Raw genomic sequence first — 14,897 nt, forward strand, 5'->3', positions numbered from 1 at the left:
AATGAGTGTGTCAACAGGTTTAACACATAGCTTCCCAATTTCCTCTAGAAGATTTGGGAGAACTAAGATATTTCTTAGGAATTGAGGTAGCACGGTCCAAACATGGGATTTTTGTCTCCTAAAGGAAGTATGTTCTCAATTTTCTAGAAGAAACTAGAAAACTAGGTGTTAAACATGTTGACAGACCTATTGAAAGAAACCATGGGATAAGTGCAGAAGAGGGAGAGCCCCTTGAATACAAGGTTATGTTTCAACGATTGGTTGGGAAGCTTCTTTATCTTTACCTCACACGACCGGACATTTCTTATGTTGTCAGTGTTGTTAGTCAGTACATACATTCCCCTAGAACCACTCACCTTCTTGCAGTTTAGAGGATCATTGTTTATCTAAAGAGATGTCCAGGTAGAGGTATACTTTTCAAGGAAAATGGTCTCATGAAAATAGAAGTCTACACAAATGTTGATTGAGTTGGGTGCGTTCATGACAAGAGATCCACATTCGGGTATTGTGCCTTTATAGGAGGAAATCTCGTCTCTTGGAGAAGTAAAAAATAGAATGTTGTTGCTTGTTCTAGTGCTAAAGCTGAACACAGATCTATGGCTAATGGGGTGGCTGATATCTTATGGTTGAGATCTCTATTTGAAGAACTGGGTATTGCTTATGAGAAGCTCCTGATGTTGTATTGTGATAATCAAGCTGCTATTAATGTTGCCCATAACTTGGTTCAACATGACAAAACTAAACATATCAAAGTGGATCTACACTTTATCAGAGAGAAAGTTGCTTCTCAAGAAGTGTGTCTTCCACATATTGCCTCTGATATGCAGCTCACTAATCTCTTCACTAAGGCAGTTCCAAAGAGCAAGCTGGAGACAGACTTACACAAGTTGGGGATGATTGATATCTACTCCCAACTTGAGGGGGAGTTTAGAGTTGTAGGGCAGTAATATCATTTGTGTCAGCTGTTAGCATGTTAGTAGTGTTAGTTATTTCCGTTATTCTTTTAGTTGCTGACATATTATGTTAGTAGGGTCAATTTTGTAAGTGTGCAACTTTTAAATCTTTAATATTGAGTGGGGTGGCAAGTGACTGATCCTACTCTTTCTCTGAAATTCTCTCTTCGTTCCTCTCTCTCTCTCTTTTCTCTCTTCTATCTTTCTCCCTATTTCATTATCTGGTTTTCTTGTTGAAACTCTCATCTAGACTAGGACCGATCTCAGTCTCTACTAAACAAGTAAAACCCTAGAGAAAGCTTTGAGAGAACAAGAACTATTCTAAGCTGCACCTTCTAAATAGGTCACAGTCAGGTCTGATCGTAGGGTTAAGAGCAAACCCTAGAGAAAACTCTGAGAAAATAGAGGAAAACTCAGCCACTCCTAGATTGGTCTATCTATCTCTGACTGGTGTCGATCTCAAGGAAAGATAGAAACTTACCCAGAAAAAAACTGATCGCCACTTCCAATCTCAGTCTGAACCCTAATCTTGATCTTTCTTGTTCCTCTCTGATTCTTCCTGATTACCAAACACTCTCCAAGCCTCTACAAGCTCTTAAACAACTGTTAAACCTTTATGGTAACCTCCAAGAGTCAGCCAATGGACAGATCTTTCTAAGCTTCCAGCCCTAGGAGGTTCTCATGTGGCCAGCTGGATTAGACACACATGAGAAACCTTAGATTGGCTCTGATACCAAGTTGACAAATCAGGACTGTAATCAGTCCAATTCTTGATGTAATTCAATGAGAAAAAATACCAGAAAAGAAGAAAGGAAGAAGAGAAGAGAGAAGAGAGAAGAGAAAGAGTGATGGCTTTAGTTGCCACCCCACTCAGCAATTACATTAATGCCCCTACTTCTTACATAAGCAAATAACTAACAAAACTAACATTGCTAACAGCAGCAGTGGGGACCACAATAAATAAAATAACAACAATATAACAGCACTAATTATTGCTCTACATCTCTACAAGGTGCAACCTCTCACACTCCATAATTACAACTAAACCCAATACAAGTGATCCACATTAACTCCTTTGGCTAGTGTATCTGCCATCCCATTAGTCAATCTTCTTTCTGATTGAATTCTTAAATTCATTTTGCTAGTAAGACACTTTAACCTCTTAATTTCATCACTATTAGCCTATATTACTTTCTCCAAGTCATTTAACCATCCTACCACTAGCTTAGAATCCCCTTCAATGATCTATCAAAGTTAAAGTCTCTTGCTATTTGTACCTCTTGGAATGCAGCAAGAAATTCAGCTCCAATGGAGTCCCTGACACCAGGTGGTCTCAAGAATAAATCAACATGTCTATCTTTATTTCTGAACACTCTCCTTACTCCTGATGGACCTGGGTTGCCCTGACAACGCCCATCAAAATTTTGTTTTATGAAGCCTTCTTCACGGGGCGACCAAAGGGAAAGAAGCTTTTCCTTTTTTGAAGAGTTTGTTGCCACTATTCCCCAATTCCTCCAAATATCATCAAAGGAAAGCTTGATGCTTTTCATCTAATGATGAAGAAATGTTTCCATAAAATTCATTGTTACAATTATCCAATCGATATATTCGGGCCTTGGAAATCTCCTTGGATAAGACAGACGGAAATGAAAAAGAGAAAAAGAAATTTGGCTCTTCTAGTGGTGGCCCCTTGTTCCCTTGAATGTGCATCAGTTGCATGCTTATGCAACACGGTTACCTAATGGTCTATCCTGACACATGCTTCAGAGTTTAGTTTTCTTCCTATTTATTTTCCAATGAAAGTTATGTTTCAATTTCTATACAACATGATCTGTTTCTTTACCATCTTAAGCATTGCATAAACCCTTGCCAAGTGTTGTTGTAGATTCACTCAGCGGAATCTATTGAGAGTATATCCAAAGGGTATACGCGTTGACTCATCAAATTACAACCCATTACTTGGGTGGATGTATGGAGCTCAAATGGTTGCTCTTAACATGCAGGTTCGGCTTCCCTTTTTGTATCTAAATTGGGATTCTTGAGTTTCTATCATGTTCTTACTGTTTAACAATTTTACTTTTGCTATCTATGTAACCTAATTGCATTATGATATGCTTCGTGAAAAGCAACTGATTGCATGCAAAATTAAATCAATTAGGCATGATCATTGTCATGGCTAATCAGGCTTATTTCCCGTTACTGCACTTAGTTGTATGTGAGCTGAAATTCTGTACTAATCAATTAAAGAATTGATAATGATTTATCCATTGTCTTGAGATCCATGACAATAGATGGTGAGGTATCACATTTGTTTGGTACCTAGGGCCATGGAACTGCAAATTGGCATCCTCTCTTCTGGAATAAAAGTTGAGGTTCACACATAATCTAATGACATATGATGGTTTTATGCGCAAAACCATTTTTGCATGCCCCAGGATCATCCACTATGGCACGCTACCTGTTGCAAGATATGGTTACTGCTGCCTGGGTTTCTTTTTTTGGTAATAGCAATAGCCATGCTTCTCTAGTAAAGCATCTGCCGTAGAAACAGTGTGCAATCACCAATATCAAGAAAATACATCAGTTCCACTCTACAAAGCCTTGTTCCCAATTATCTGGTGCCATCTAAACAAATCCTGTTTTGCCATTCTGCTGAAGAAACTATGTACTTAGCCAAATTATGAGTCCTTTCTCAAAAAAAAAAAAAAGAAAAAAAAGAAAAGAAATAGGGTTCATGGCAACAAGCCATATGCTTGCTCATAATATGATATAGTTGCTAATCAGTCACCCCATAATGTTTTTTTCCCACTCAGGAAGAATGGTTTCTTGTAATTTGCATCTGTTGAATATAATCTTTAGAGTTTTCCTTGACAGGGATATGGCAGATCCCTCTGGTTGATGCACGGAATGTTTAGGGCCAATGGAGGATGTGGTTATGTGAAAAAACCTGATTTTCTACTGAGTGCTGGTCCACATAATAAGGTTTTTGACCCCAAGGCAAAATCACAAACGAAGAAAACTTTGAAGGTTATCTTTGCTTAAACTTTTGACTATATCTGGTCTTGTTACCCTTTTTTGGATTGCTGGTCTATTTCTTAGCTGAGTCATCTTGACTTTGGTTTTTCACGTTTCTATACAGGTTAGAGTATACATGGGGGAAGGATGGAATTATGATTTCAAGCGTACACATTTTGATGCATATTCTCCACCAGACTTCTATACTAGGGTAAGATTATATCATTAAAAAATGATTTCAGCTAGATATGCATGGTCTTGGATCTTTTGCTTCAGTTTGAATTTGAAATAATCTGTGATCTATTATCTAAGATATTTATAATACATGACCAGAGGGCTTCTCCTTCAAACAAGTGGCATCATATTTTTTCAAGAAAAGTATCAAAATAGTCGTTATTTCCACTTAAAAATAGAAGCATTCTTTTTCAGATATGTGTCTACTCATTCTCTCAAAAAACTGTATGAGCTTCAAATGGTAGTTACCTCCACTTTCAAAAAGGTAGTAAGTAGTTACGTCCACTAAAAAAAATCATTCAAATGATGTTGGATCCATAAAGTGGGTTATTGTTTACTTAATCTCATAAATTAAATAACAAATCTATGTATCGAAAAATTATAACATAAATAATGGTGTCAAACAAAATTTATCAAAACACTGGCCCCGCACTTGGTACAGAGTGGTCATTCTCTAGTTGTTAATAAAATAAAAGAACATAGAAGGAGAAGAAGAGAGATGAGAGAAAGTTCAAGGCTGAAGACAAACTTGATGAGGAGAAGAGAAGAGAAGAAAGAGTTGAGCTTTAAGTAGAAGTTCAGGACTGTTATCAGCCTTGAACCCTAATGGATTTCAAGTTCGAAAATAAGAAGAAAGGTAAAGAGAAAAGAGGAGGAAGAGGGAGGAGAAGCAGTAGAACACAAGAGTTGAAAAAGGAGGAGCAGAAGCTTCATGTTCCGCCGCCGCCATTTTAATTAATATTTATAGGTTATGCTCATTACATGGAAAGGACAGATCTGCCCTTAGTCTTTACATAACAAATAGAGCAAAAAAGGACTGACATAAATAACAACTGAAACAACTAAATGACCAATAGCTAACCCTAGGAAGACTAGAACACCTTCTACCCTATGAACACAGTGAGACCATAGCTGTGGGGCCCACATCAGTGTTCTCTACACTCCCCCTCAAGTTGGGAATAAATGTTTATCATTCCCAACTTGGATAGATCCGCCTCTAGCTTCTTCCGTGGTACAACTTTGGTGAGGATATCTGCCAGTTGCATGTTGGAGGTGATGTATGGGAGACACACTTCTTGTGATGAGACCCTCTCTCGTACAAAGTGTCGATCAACTTCAATATGTTTAGTTCTGTCATGCTGCACCGGGTTGTGTGCTATATTAATAGCCTCTTGATTATCACAATACAGCATCAGGGGCTTCTCATACTCAATACCCAACTCCTCAAGTAGTGATCTCAGCCAAAGAATTTCAGCCACTCCGTTAGCCATTGATCTTTACTCAGCTTCAACACTAGATCGGGAGACAACACTCTGTTTCTTACTCTTCCAGGAGACCAGGTTACCTCCCACAAGAGCACAAAATCCAGAGGTAGACCTTCTGTCATCAACACTCCCAGCCCAATCGACATCCGTATAGACTTCCACCTTCATGTGGTCATTGTTCTTGAATAGTATACCTCTACCTGGGCATCTCTTCAAGTATGCTAGTATTCTTTCTGCTGCTAGAAGGTGCGTGGTTCTAGGAGAATGCATGTTCTGACTGACAACACTAACTGCATAACTGATATCTGGCAGAGTGAGGCATAGATATAGGAGCTTTCCCATTAACCGCTGGAACATAACTTTGTCTTCAAGCAGCTCCCCACTCTCTGCAGTAATCCTGTGGTTCTGTTCAATGGGTGTATCTGCAGGTTTGACACCCAGCTTTCCAGTTTCAGCCAACAAATCTAGAACATATTTCCTCTGAGAGACAAAGATTCCTTGTTTAGATCTAGCAACCTCAATACCCAAAAAATACCGTAGTGTACCCAGATCTTTCACCTCAAACTCTTGATGAAGGAGCTGTTTGAGGGACTCAATCTCATGGTTGTCATTTCCTGTCACCACAATATCATCAACATATACTGCAAGTAGTGTCAGTGAGGACTCCACCCTCTTAATGAACAGTGTATGATCTGACTGGGCCTGTACATAACCAAACTTCCCAAGGGCTAGTCTGAATCTGTCGAACCAAGCTCTAGGTGACTGCTTCAAACCATACAATGCCTTATTGAGCCGACAGACCTTCTTACTTGCCTCTGTATCATAGAATCCAGAAGGCAACTGCATGTAAATCTCTTCCTGCAAGTCCCCATTCAGGAAGGCATTTTTAACGTCCATTTGGTACAAAGGCCAAGTGTAGCTTGCTGCAAGAGATAATAGAACCCGAATGGTAGTCATCTTGGCTACCGGGGCAAATGTCTCCAAGTAATCTATACCATAAGTCTAAGTGAACCCTTTTGCAACTAGCCGAGCTTTGTACCTCTCAATGGAACCATCCGCATTGTGCTTCATAATAAATACCCATTTGCATCCTATTGGTTTCTTTCCTTTGGGCAAGTTTCCCAGGTATTATTTTTCAACAGGGTATCCATTTCAACTTGCATTGCACCTCTCCACTCTGGGACTGATAGGGCTTCTTGCACTATTCTTGGAATAGGGACATTAGCAACGAAAGTGAGATAGGACCTGTAGGAGGGAGATAGGCGATCATAGGACAAAAACTAGGAGATGCAGTGGGTTGTAGATGTGGTGCAATGTCGTTTTCCTTTACGGATGGCAATGGGAAGGTCAAGGTCATTTGCAGGGGGTGAGGTAGCAACAATGGAAGGAGTCTCTATGGGCCCTGGGACTGTAGTATCTGGACTTGGAGCCGTAGAAGAGGTTGGAGCTGGCCGGGACTGTTGATGATCGGGATCAACCTGCCTGCATCACCTGTGATAGACTCTCAACTCCCAATCCCCCTGACCACCCTCGCTACTGCAACCCTCATCACCCACTAGAATAGGTAAGGGAACAACCCCAAAAGTATTAACCCTGCCCTCACTATACTCCCCCTGAAGAAAAGGACCCAAATCTCCACGCTCACTACTCTCCCCCTGAGGAGAGACCCGAGAATAGTAGGGTGTCTCCTCAAAGAAAGTGACATCCATGGATACAAACTTCTTCCCTGAGACAGGATCATAGCAACAATAACCCTTTTGAGTTTGTGCATAACCAAGAAAGATGCATTTGGAGGCCTTGGGTTTGAACTTGGAGTGATGGGGACTGAGAAGCTGAACAAAACAGGTACAACCAAATGTTTTGAGGGGAACAATGAACAACTCCTCATCTGGGTATAGAAGGGAAAAAGGAGATGACATATCAAGAACCCGGGAAGGAACCCGATTAATAAGATAAACCGTCGTGAGGATAGCATCACCCCATAATCGAATAGGGACATTGGAGGTAAACATAATGCTTCTAGCCACCTCCAAGATGTGCCTATTCTTCCTTTCTGCAACCCCATTCTGCTGAGGTGTATGAGGGCAAGTGCTCTGGTGAATAACCCCATGAGTAAGAAGGTAAGATGCCGATGGCTTAGCAAAGTATTCCTTTGCATTATCATATCTAAGAACTTTGATCTTGGCATCAAACTGGGTTATGACCATTTGGTGAAAGTTTTGGGTCAAGGCGGGAACCTCATCTCGTGAACGCATAAGATAAACCCAAGAAAACCGGGTATGGTCATCAACAAATAACAGAAAATATATGTACCCACCCATGGAAGGAATGTGATATGGCCCCCAAACATCCGCATGCACAAGATCAAAAGGACGATTGCTCCTTTTATTGCTCAACAAATAAGTGTCTCTACAATGTTTAGCAAACTCACAGCTTTCACATTGCAACTGGGACAACTCAAGGACCAAAAAGACAAATGACCCAATCGGTTTTGGCATAACCGAACTCACACTCTGGGAAACAAGTGACTTCTTATCCCCCGACTCTTTCTGACGAGAACTCTCCCCGAGCAAATAGATCCCATTCATCTCACGGCCAGTCCCAATCACCTTCTTCGTCTTCAGGAAAAACACACCGGTTGGGGAAGAAGGTTACTGAGCAGTTCATGTGTTTGGTAATACTACTGACTGAAAGAAGGTTAGTATCAAGCTTAGGGACGTGTAAGACAGAAGGCAAGGAGATGGTATCCAATAGCTTGATGTCACCCTTGCCAGAGATGGGGACAAGGGAGCCATCAACAATAGATACTTTATCCCTACCAGAAGATAAATGATAAGTGGTAAACAATGAAGGCAACCTAGTCATATGGTCGGATGCACCTGAATCTATTACCCAACAGGGTTCAGTTGTACCTGGAGTTGAGGCATGGCAGGCTGAGGCTCGAGTACCTGAATATGCGGAAGCAAATGTGGCGGGGGCTAATGGTGACTGCGGTGGTTGAGCTGAGTTCCCAACTTCCCCTTCCAACTGTATAAGGGCAGCCCGAACTGTGGCTAAGGTCTCTAAGAATGTGCCTCTTGTGCCAGACGAGGATGCTGAATTAGTATGCACTGCCACATGAACGTTACCCTTCTTGCTTCTTAACTTTGCCGAGACCAAATAAGGATGTGGCTTCCAACATGTTTCTTTTGTGTGTTTGGGTTTCTTACAATGCCCACATACCACATAACTGTTGTTTCCAATACTGTCTTCTGCCTGATTCTTAAACTCCATTTCGGTCAAGAACCAGAAGTCTCAAAATTAGTGTTACTACAGTCAAAAACAGCACTTGGACTATCAACCACAATCACAAAATCAGTATAGAACCAATCTGTACTCACAGTAGATGTACATGAAACAGGTATAAAACTGATCTGAAATCAGTAACCACACACAACAGCAACAGTCCGAACTGTTTTCACCCCCTTAAAAGAGTTCGAAACCCCAAAAGAAAACTGAAAAACAGTTTGAAGAACAATCTGATATGCTGAAGCCGAATTGGGGTTTTAATCAGTCCTAAAAGCAAATTCTCAGCCGTACACTCCAGACAGTACCGTACGGACAAGGCTTGTAGTAGGGTTAATATGAAACCCTAAAACTGATCAATGTTGAGGAGAGAACTATTAGGGTTTGCTGCAGTATTAGATCACAAGGTTCAGTCCAGTACTAGGGTTTGTCGCAGGATTAAGACAAAACCCTAGAGTGGTTCGGCCGCCCTTGCTAGATAGGTCCAACCTATCTTCTCTAATAGTACTTCTCTTAGAAAATAAAAAACTTACAATAGGATGTTGTTCGCTGCCTTCCAAGGTTACCCGAACCCTAGCCTTCTCTGATTCTTCCTGATCACCAACTCGTTGCAATTGTGGCAATTCTTCAAACAGCTGCTAATCCTCTCGAGATCTCCAAGAACCAGTCTACGAAATCTACTTTCTCAGCTTCCAGCCTTAGATGGTTCTCATGTAGTCGGCTGGACTAGACTCACATGAGAAACCCTAGCTCTGATACCAAGTAGAAGTTCAGGACTGTTATTAATCTTGAACCCTAATGGATTTCAGGTTCAAAAATAAGAAGAAAGATAAAGAGAAAAGAAGAGGAAGAGGGAGGAGAAGCAGTAGAACACAAGAGTTGAAAAAGGAGGAGCAGAAGCTTCATGTTCTGCCGCCACCATTTTAATTAATATTTATAGGTTATGCTCATTACATGGAAAGGACAGATCTGCCATTAGTCTTTACATAACAAATAGAGCAAAAAATGACTGAAATAAATAACAACTGAAACAACTAAATGACCAATAGCTAACCCTAGGAAGACTAGAACACCTTCTACCCTACGAAAACAGTGGGACCGTAGCTGTGGGGCCCACATCAGTGTCCTCTACACTTTACAAGGGTTAACTTGGTTTATTAGAAATCTGAACTACCAGTCACAAGCACAAACCCAACCAATCGTATGTTGCAGATATGATCACATTAGGTGATAGGACCCATTGCAATTGACCTTGGGTCTATATTTCCTGGGATAAGACTAACTCTGAATCAATTTCTGTGACACATATAATTAGAAAAATTTGAATATTTCCAGGAGTGCCCACCATGCTTCCCTGACTACAATCTCATTAGAAGCATCCTTTTATGATCATTTTTGACATGGTATAACTCTCTATCTTCAAGAACCATTACAAGGCAGGTCCCTTCCTATTCATAGTAGTGCTTGGGGTCTTTGGCTTCCCTCCTATTCACATATTTGTTTCAAATTCTCCTTTAGTTGAGTGACATGCATGCACGCCGCTCACACATAATCACATAAAGTACATGTGTCTACATATACGCATAACAAATAGACCATGTATTCACATACTACCATAACAAGATGAAGGGACCTATTCAAGCAAACAAAAAGGAACCCCACCATTTATACTCAGGCAAGCAGATTAAAGGGGTTTCACACATCAGGCTGATGTGGTGTATCATGATTTGCTCAATTTCCTGTAGTTGCCAAAAAGGATTCTGGTAGAGAGGCTTAAAAAAAATGATTCTGTTGGAGAGAGATTCTCTATGTTAAGTGTGGGGGGGTATTTTGTAACAAGGTTCAAATTTTTTATACTATACACCCGATATATCAGTGGGGCTCCAATCCAGGAAATAAATAGGGTATGGGAATTTCAGCATTTTCAGGGGGAAGGCAGACCAATTTTGGAAAAAATAAAGTAAGAAAAAGGATGTTTTGTTGTATTGAAACACCCAATATGCCTATTCATGTGCATCGGGTGTATCGATATTTTATACCTTGTTTTGTGTACTTATACCTTGTTTTGTGTATTAAAGTAGGCGGCAGGGTAATATTGTCTGTCTACTATAAGTTACTAGAGGAAGGTAGTTTAGTCCTTCCCGTTTTTGTTAAGATATAGTTCTGATAGTGAGAGGAAAGCTTGGTGACTGATCTAGCATCCTGCAGGTCGGGATCGCTGGAGTTCCAGCTGATTCAGTAATGAAAAAAACAAAGATAATTGAGGATAACTGGACGCCAGTTTGGGATGAGGAATTTACATTTCCATTGGCAGTTCCTGAGATGGCTTTACTTCGCATTGAAGTTCACGAGTATGACATGTCTGAAAAGGATGACTTTGGAGGCCAAACTTGTCTGCCTGTATCAGAATTGAGGACAGGGATCAGAGCAGTCCCTCTGCATAACCGCAAAGGGGAGCAGTACAAGTCTGTAAAGCTTCTTATGCGTTTTGATTTCATTTGATTTTATCTCTGTGTGTGTGTGTGAATATGTATGTGTTTGCATGCAGTGTGCAGTGGATCAGACTTGATTTGTAATCTTATTATGATGTCTCAGCTCATTGTCCTGAATTATATAAGAAGGCTTGTTCTACAGTCCGGTGTCTATATTACTTTTCCTTTTTCATTCCAATAAATTATTTTTGATCACCGGTTCATTCTAATAAATACTTGCCATCGAAAATCATCATCAATTCCTTCATTATTCATTTTTCAAGTTTTTTAGGTATTGAAGTTTCTCTCTACTTCTATTTGCCTTCCTGGTGGGGTAAGCCACCGTATGTTAAATATTTTTAGTCTGCACATTTCAATCTCTATTAATTGCTGGATATACGTGGTACCAACAAAAAGTTGCAGGAAATATGGCATTTATGTTGATTATACCGTGCAATCTAAGTAGCCATTTGTTGATTGTGTAAAGTGCGTGCATAGCAACAAAACGCAGGGAATCTAGATATGTTTTTTAATCCTTTTTCATTATTAATATAGACTATATGGTTAATCCTGGAATGGATGTAAATTCTAGTAGTGCTACTGCGGCTGCATTTTGATTCCTGATTATATTGAGTTTACTTGGAGCGATTAAACCAAAATTTAGGAAACAATCTTGGCTGTTTTGAAAGAGGGTCCGACTATGATACTGAAAACCATATTGTATGGAAAATCCCCTTGTAATGTCACGTTTACAGCAATTACCGGATTTACTGGTAATCAATTATTTTATATTATGATTAAAATTTAAAATATTAAAAAAAAAGAATTTTTCCAATTCCTCCCCGTCAGCGAAACAGTTATACCCCTCAGCTCAATTCGAAACAGGAGAATCCGTCCACCAAAGCTTTCTCTCTTTCAGTCATGGTGATCAAAGCCAAGCTTCCTTCGTGTTTCTTCCTCCTCTCTCTCTCTCTCTTCCTTTTGTCGGCAGATTTGTCACTGGCTTACCCACTGAAACTGCGAAGAGATAACAAGCAAAGAGAAGGCAGCCGAGAGGAGGAGCAGCAGCAGCAGCGACATAAGAGTAATCCCTACTTCGATAAATAGAGATTTAGCTCTCGGTTCAAGCTTCTAAGTGGTCTAGATAACTACCGCTTGGCCATTCTGGAAGCCGAACCTAACACTTTCCTGATCACCCACCACTGGGATGCAGATGTTGTTGTCATCGTTGTTAAGGGGAAGGTAACAATCAACTTGGTGCACAATGATAACAGGGAATCCTACAATTTTGAGTGTGGAGATGTAGTTAGGATTCCTGCTGTAACGATGGTCTACATGTTGAACAGAGACGACAACGAAAACCTCTAGATAGTCACACTCTTCAGGACCATCTCAACTCCCGGCTACGTTAAGGAGCGAGCAGGCTTCTTCATCATCAGAGGGCAGGCGTCGGTGGAGCATACACAAAAGTGAGACAAGGGGCCCGTTCAACCTATTGAAGAAACGCCCCATCTATTCTAACAGCTATGGACAACTCTACGAGGCCCAACCTAACAACACGAGGTTAACCAGGATAGCTTTTGTAGTGAAAGGGAGTGGATGGTGGGAGATGGCGTGCCTACACATCTCTAGTCAGAACCAGAAAGGAAGAGAAGGAGAAGGTGATGGGGTATAGTATGAGAAGGGCAATTCCCGTGTGTCTTCAAATACAGGTTTCATAATTCCACTAGGGCATGCGTTCACCGTCGTTGCTTCCGAGAAAGAGAATCTGCAGATAATTGTATTTGGGGTAAACGCTGAAGATAACAAGAGGAACCTCATCGCTAGGAAAGAACACAACGTGATGAAACAGATGGACAAGGAGGCGAAGGAGCTGGCTTTTGACATGGGAGGAGTTGTTCTTTGTTCCTTGTCCCCTGAAGTAGAAGCAGCGCCATAAACACAATAACGGCGAACGACTGTTCTCCATCTTGGATTCCGCTAGTTTTTAGATAAACTATAATTTGTATGAAGTAGGAGACGGTTCAAAGTATCTGAAATGCTATTCAGAAATACAAATTTAAGAGACATATCGGGGATACACCTTGAATACATGTGGTACAAACTAAAAATTAAGATAGGCATGAAAACATATGGAAATACTATAAATATTGTAATAGATCATAAATAACCATCAATATCACTAAATATAAGACATAAATGAGCTATTTATGCATAAAAATAACACATTTTAGTGGGTTTTATGAAAAACATTATAATCAAGAAACGGGAAGTTGGGAATAGAAACATACTATCTAATTATAGACATAATAGATCAAGTAATTATTTTGCATGTTTTATTCTAATTTTCTAAAAATTAAATAATTATTTATTTTTATTCAAATAATTATTTTTCATGTTTTATTCCAAAAATTAAATTAAATTTAAGAAAATTAAATATGTAACAAAAAATCGAATGGATTTATGGACATAATAGATGAAATAATTATTTTGTATATTTTATTCTAAAAATTAAAAAAAAAATAAATATCAATGTTTTAAAACACAGAGGCATTCCACTACCTAGAGGCATGAAACATAGTTCGGAATGCAAGAGGCATAAGCTTCTTTAAGAGGAGGAAGGAGAAAGGGGGGATTTCATTTTTTCTTTATCTTTAATAAAAAACTTTTATATTAAGAAAAATAAAAATGCATACACCTCCGCTTCGACAAGACCCCCCAAACTCAAAAAATAAAAATAAATTAGGTTACAATGAAAAGGGGGACGGGGGAGGGTCTGGGGGCGAACAAAGGGGTAAGGGGCAAACCATTTTCTTTCCCCTTATCTTTTCTAATATTGGCTGAAAATGTAAAAAAAAAAATGAAAAAACATATTTAGTTTCACTCTTTTTTTCACAACTTGAATCTTGCAAATTAATAGATGTTTTGACAATTTTTACAAGATTTGAGTCTTTAAAAAGACTAAAAGGTTTTTTGAAGGGTTTGGGAAAGAAAGAGGACTTATGAAATGGGTTTAGAAACCCTCTTTCGATGGGAGTTTTATTTGCGTTTCCACCACAATAAAATTGTATTGTATCGATCGATACGCTACAATCAATATAGTGCTGAAACGCACTGATACTCAATAATACAGGTACAATACGAGCACAACATGGCCTTGATACGACAAATAAATACGATACATTCAATTTGGTACCAGTGCCAAAAACATGCTAGAACGATAATTATCGACCGATACGTGACAAAATTTTGTAGGAGACCTACTATTCTTGTTGCTACTTAGTACGTACTAGAGTCTGGCTAGAGTGAGTAAACATCAATTGTAATCCTTTTCGTAGAAAGAAAACAAATGAGCGAGAGCTTATGCTTTCTAGTTTTGCTCACCACCCATGAAATAATAATGAAATGAAAGCTCCTTTTGGTAGTTCAAAAAAAAAAAAACCGAAACCGGAGAAGAACTCTGTTCGAAAATCGATAATTTCTCAATTCTTCCGTTCAAAAACGATTGTCTTCTTCCCGGTGTTTCTCCATTCGCCATCCAGTAGATTGTTCCCCACCGTCTTCTTCCCCATGCTCAAAAAAAGGAGAAGAAGAACTCTGTTCGAAAATCGACGACTTCTCAGTTCTTCCGTTCGAAAACAACGACTATCTTCTTCCCCGTGCTCCTCCATTCG

The 14,897-nt window shown here is 39.6% G+C and overlaps 1 protein-coding gene and 1 pseudogene across 5 annotated transcripts in view; both read left to right on the plus strand.

Moving 5' to 3' along the window:
- LOC148868447 (phosphoinositide phospholipase C 2-like) overlaps positions 1-11,457 on the plus strand; it is a 38,511-nt gene extending 27,054 nt beyond the window's left edge. For all 5 annotated transcript variants that reach the window (XM_088971644.1, XM_088971643.1, XM_088971641.1 and 2 more), the window contains 4 exons: positions 2,839-2,956; positions 3,828-3,980; positions 4,093-4,179; positions 10,961-11,457. In XM_088971644.1, coding sequence (XP_088827770.1) covers positions 2,839-2,956; positions 3,828-3,980; positions 4,093-4,179; positions 10,961-11,254 — 652 coding nt within the window. In that variant the 3' untranslated portion in view covers positions 11,255-11,457. The remainder of the gene's footprint in view (positions 1-2,838; positions 2,957-3,827; positions 3,981-4,092; positions 4,180-10,960) is intronic.
- A 528-nt stretch (positions 11,458-11,985) lies between these two features.
- On the plus strand, positions 11,986-13,214 carry LOC148868448 (vicilin-like antimicrobial peptides 2-2; annotated as a pseudogene).
- Positions 13,215-14,897: the final 1,683 nt, after the last annotated feature.

The sequence above is a fragment of the Nelumbo lutea genome, chromosome 2 (genome assembly GCF_056320005.1).
Source record: "Nelumbo lutea isolate HS-2025 chromosome 2, American lotus-T2T, whole genome shotgun sequence".
NCBI classification, from domain to species: domain Eukaryota; kingdom Viridiplantae; phylum Streptophyta; class Magnoliopsida; order Proteales; family Nelumbonaceae; genus Nelumbo; species Nelumbo lutea.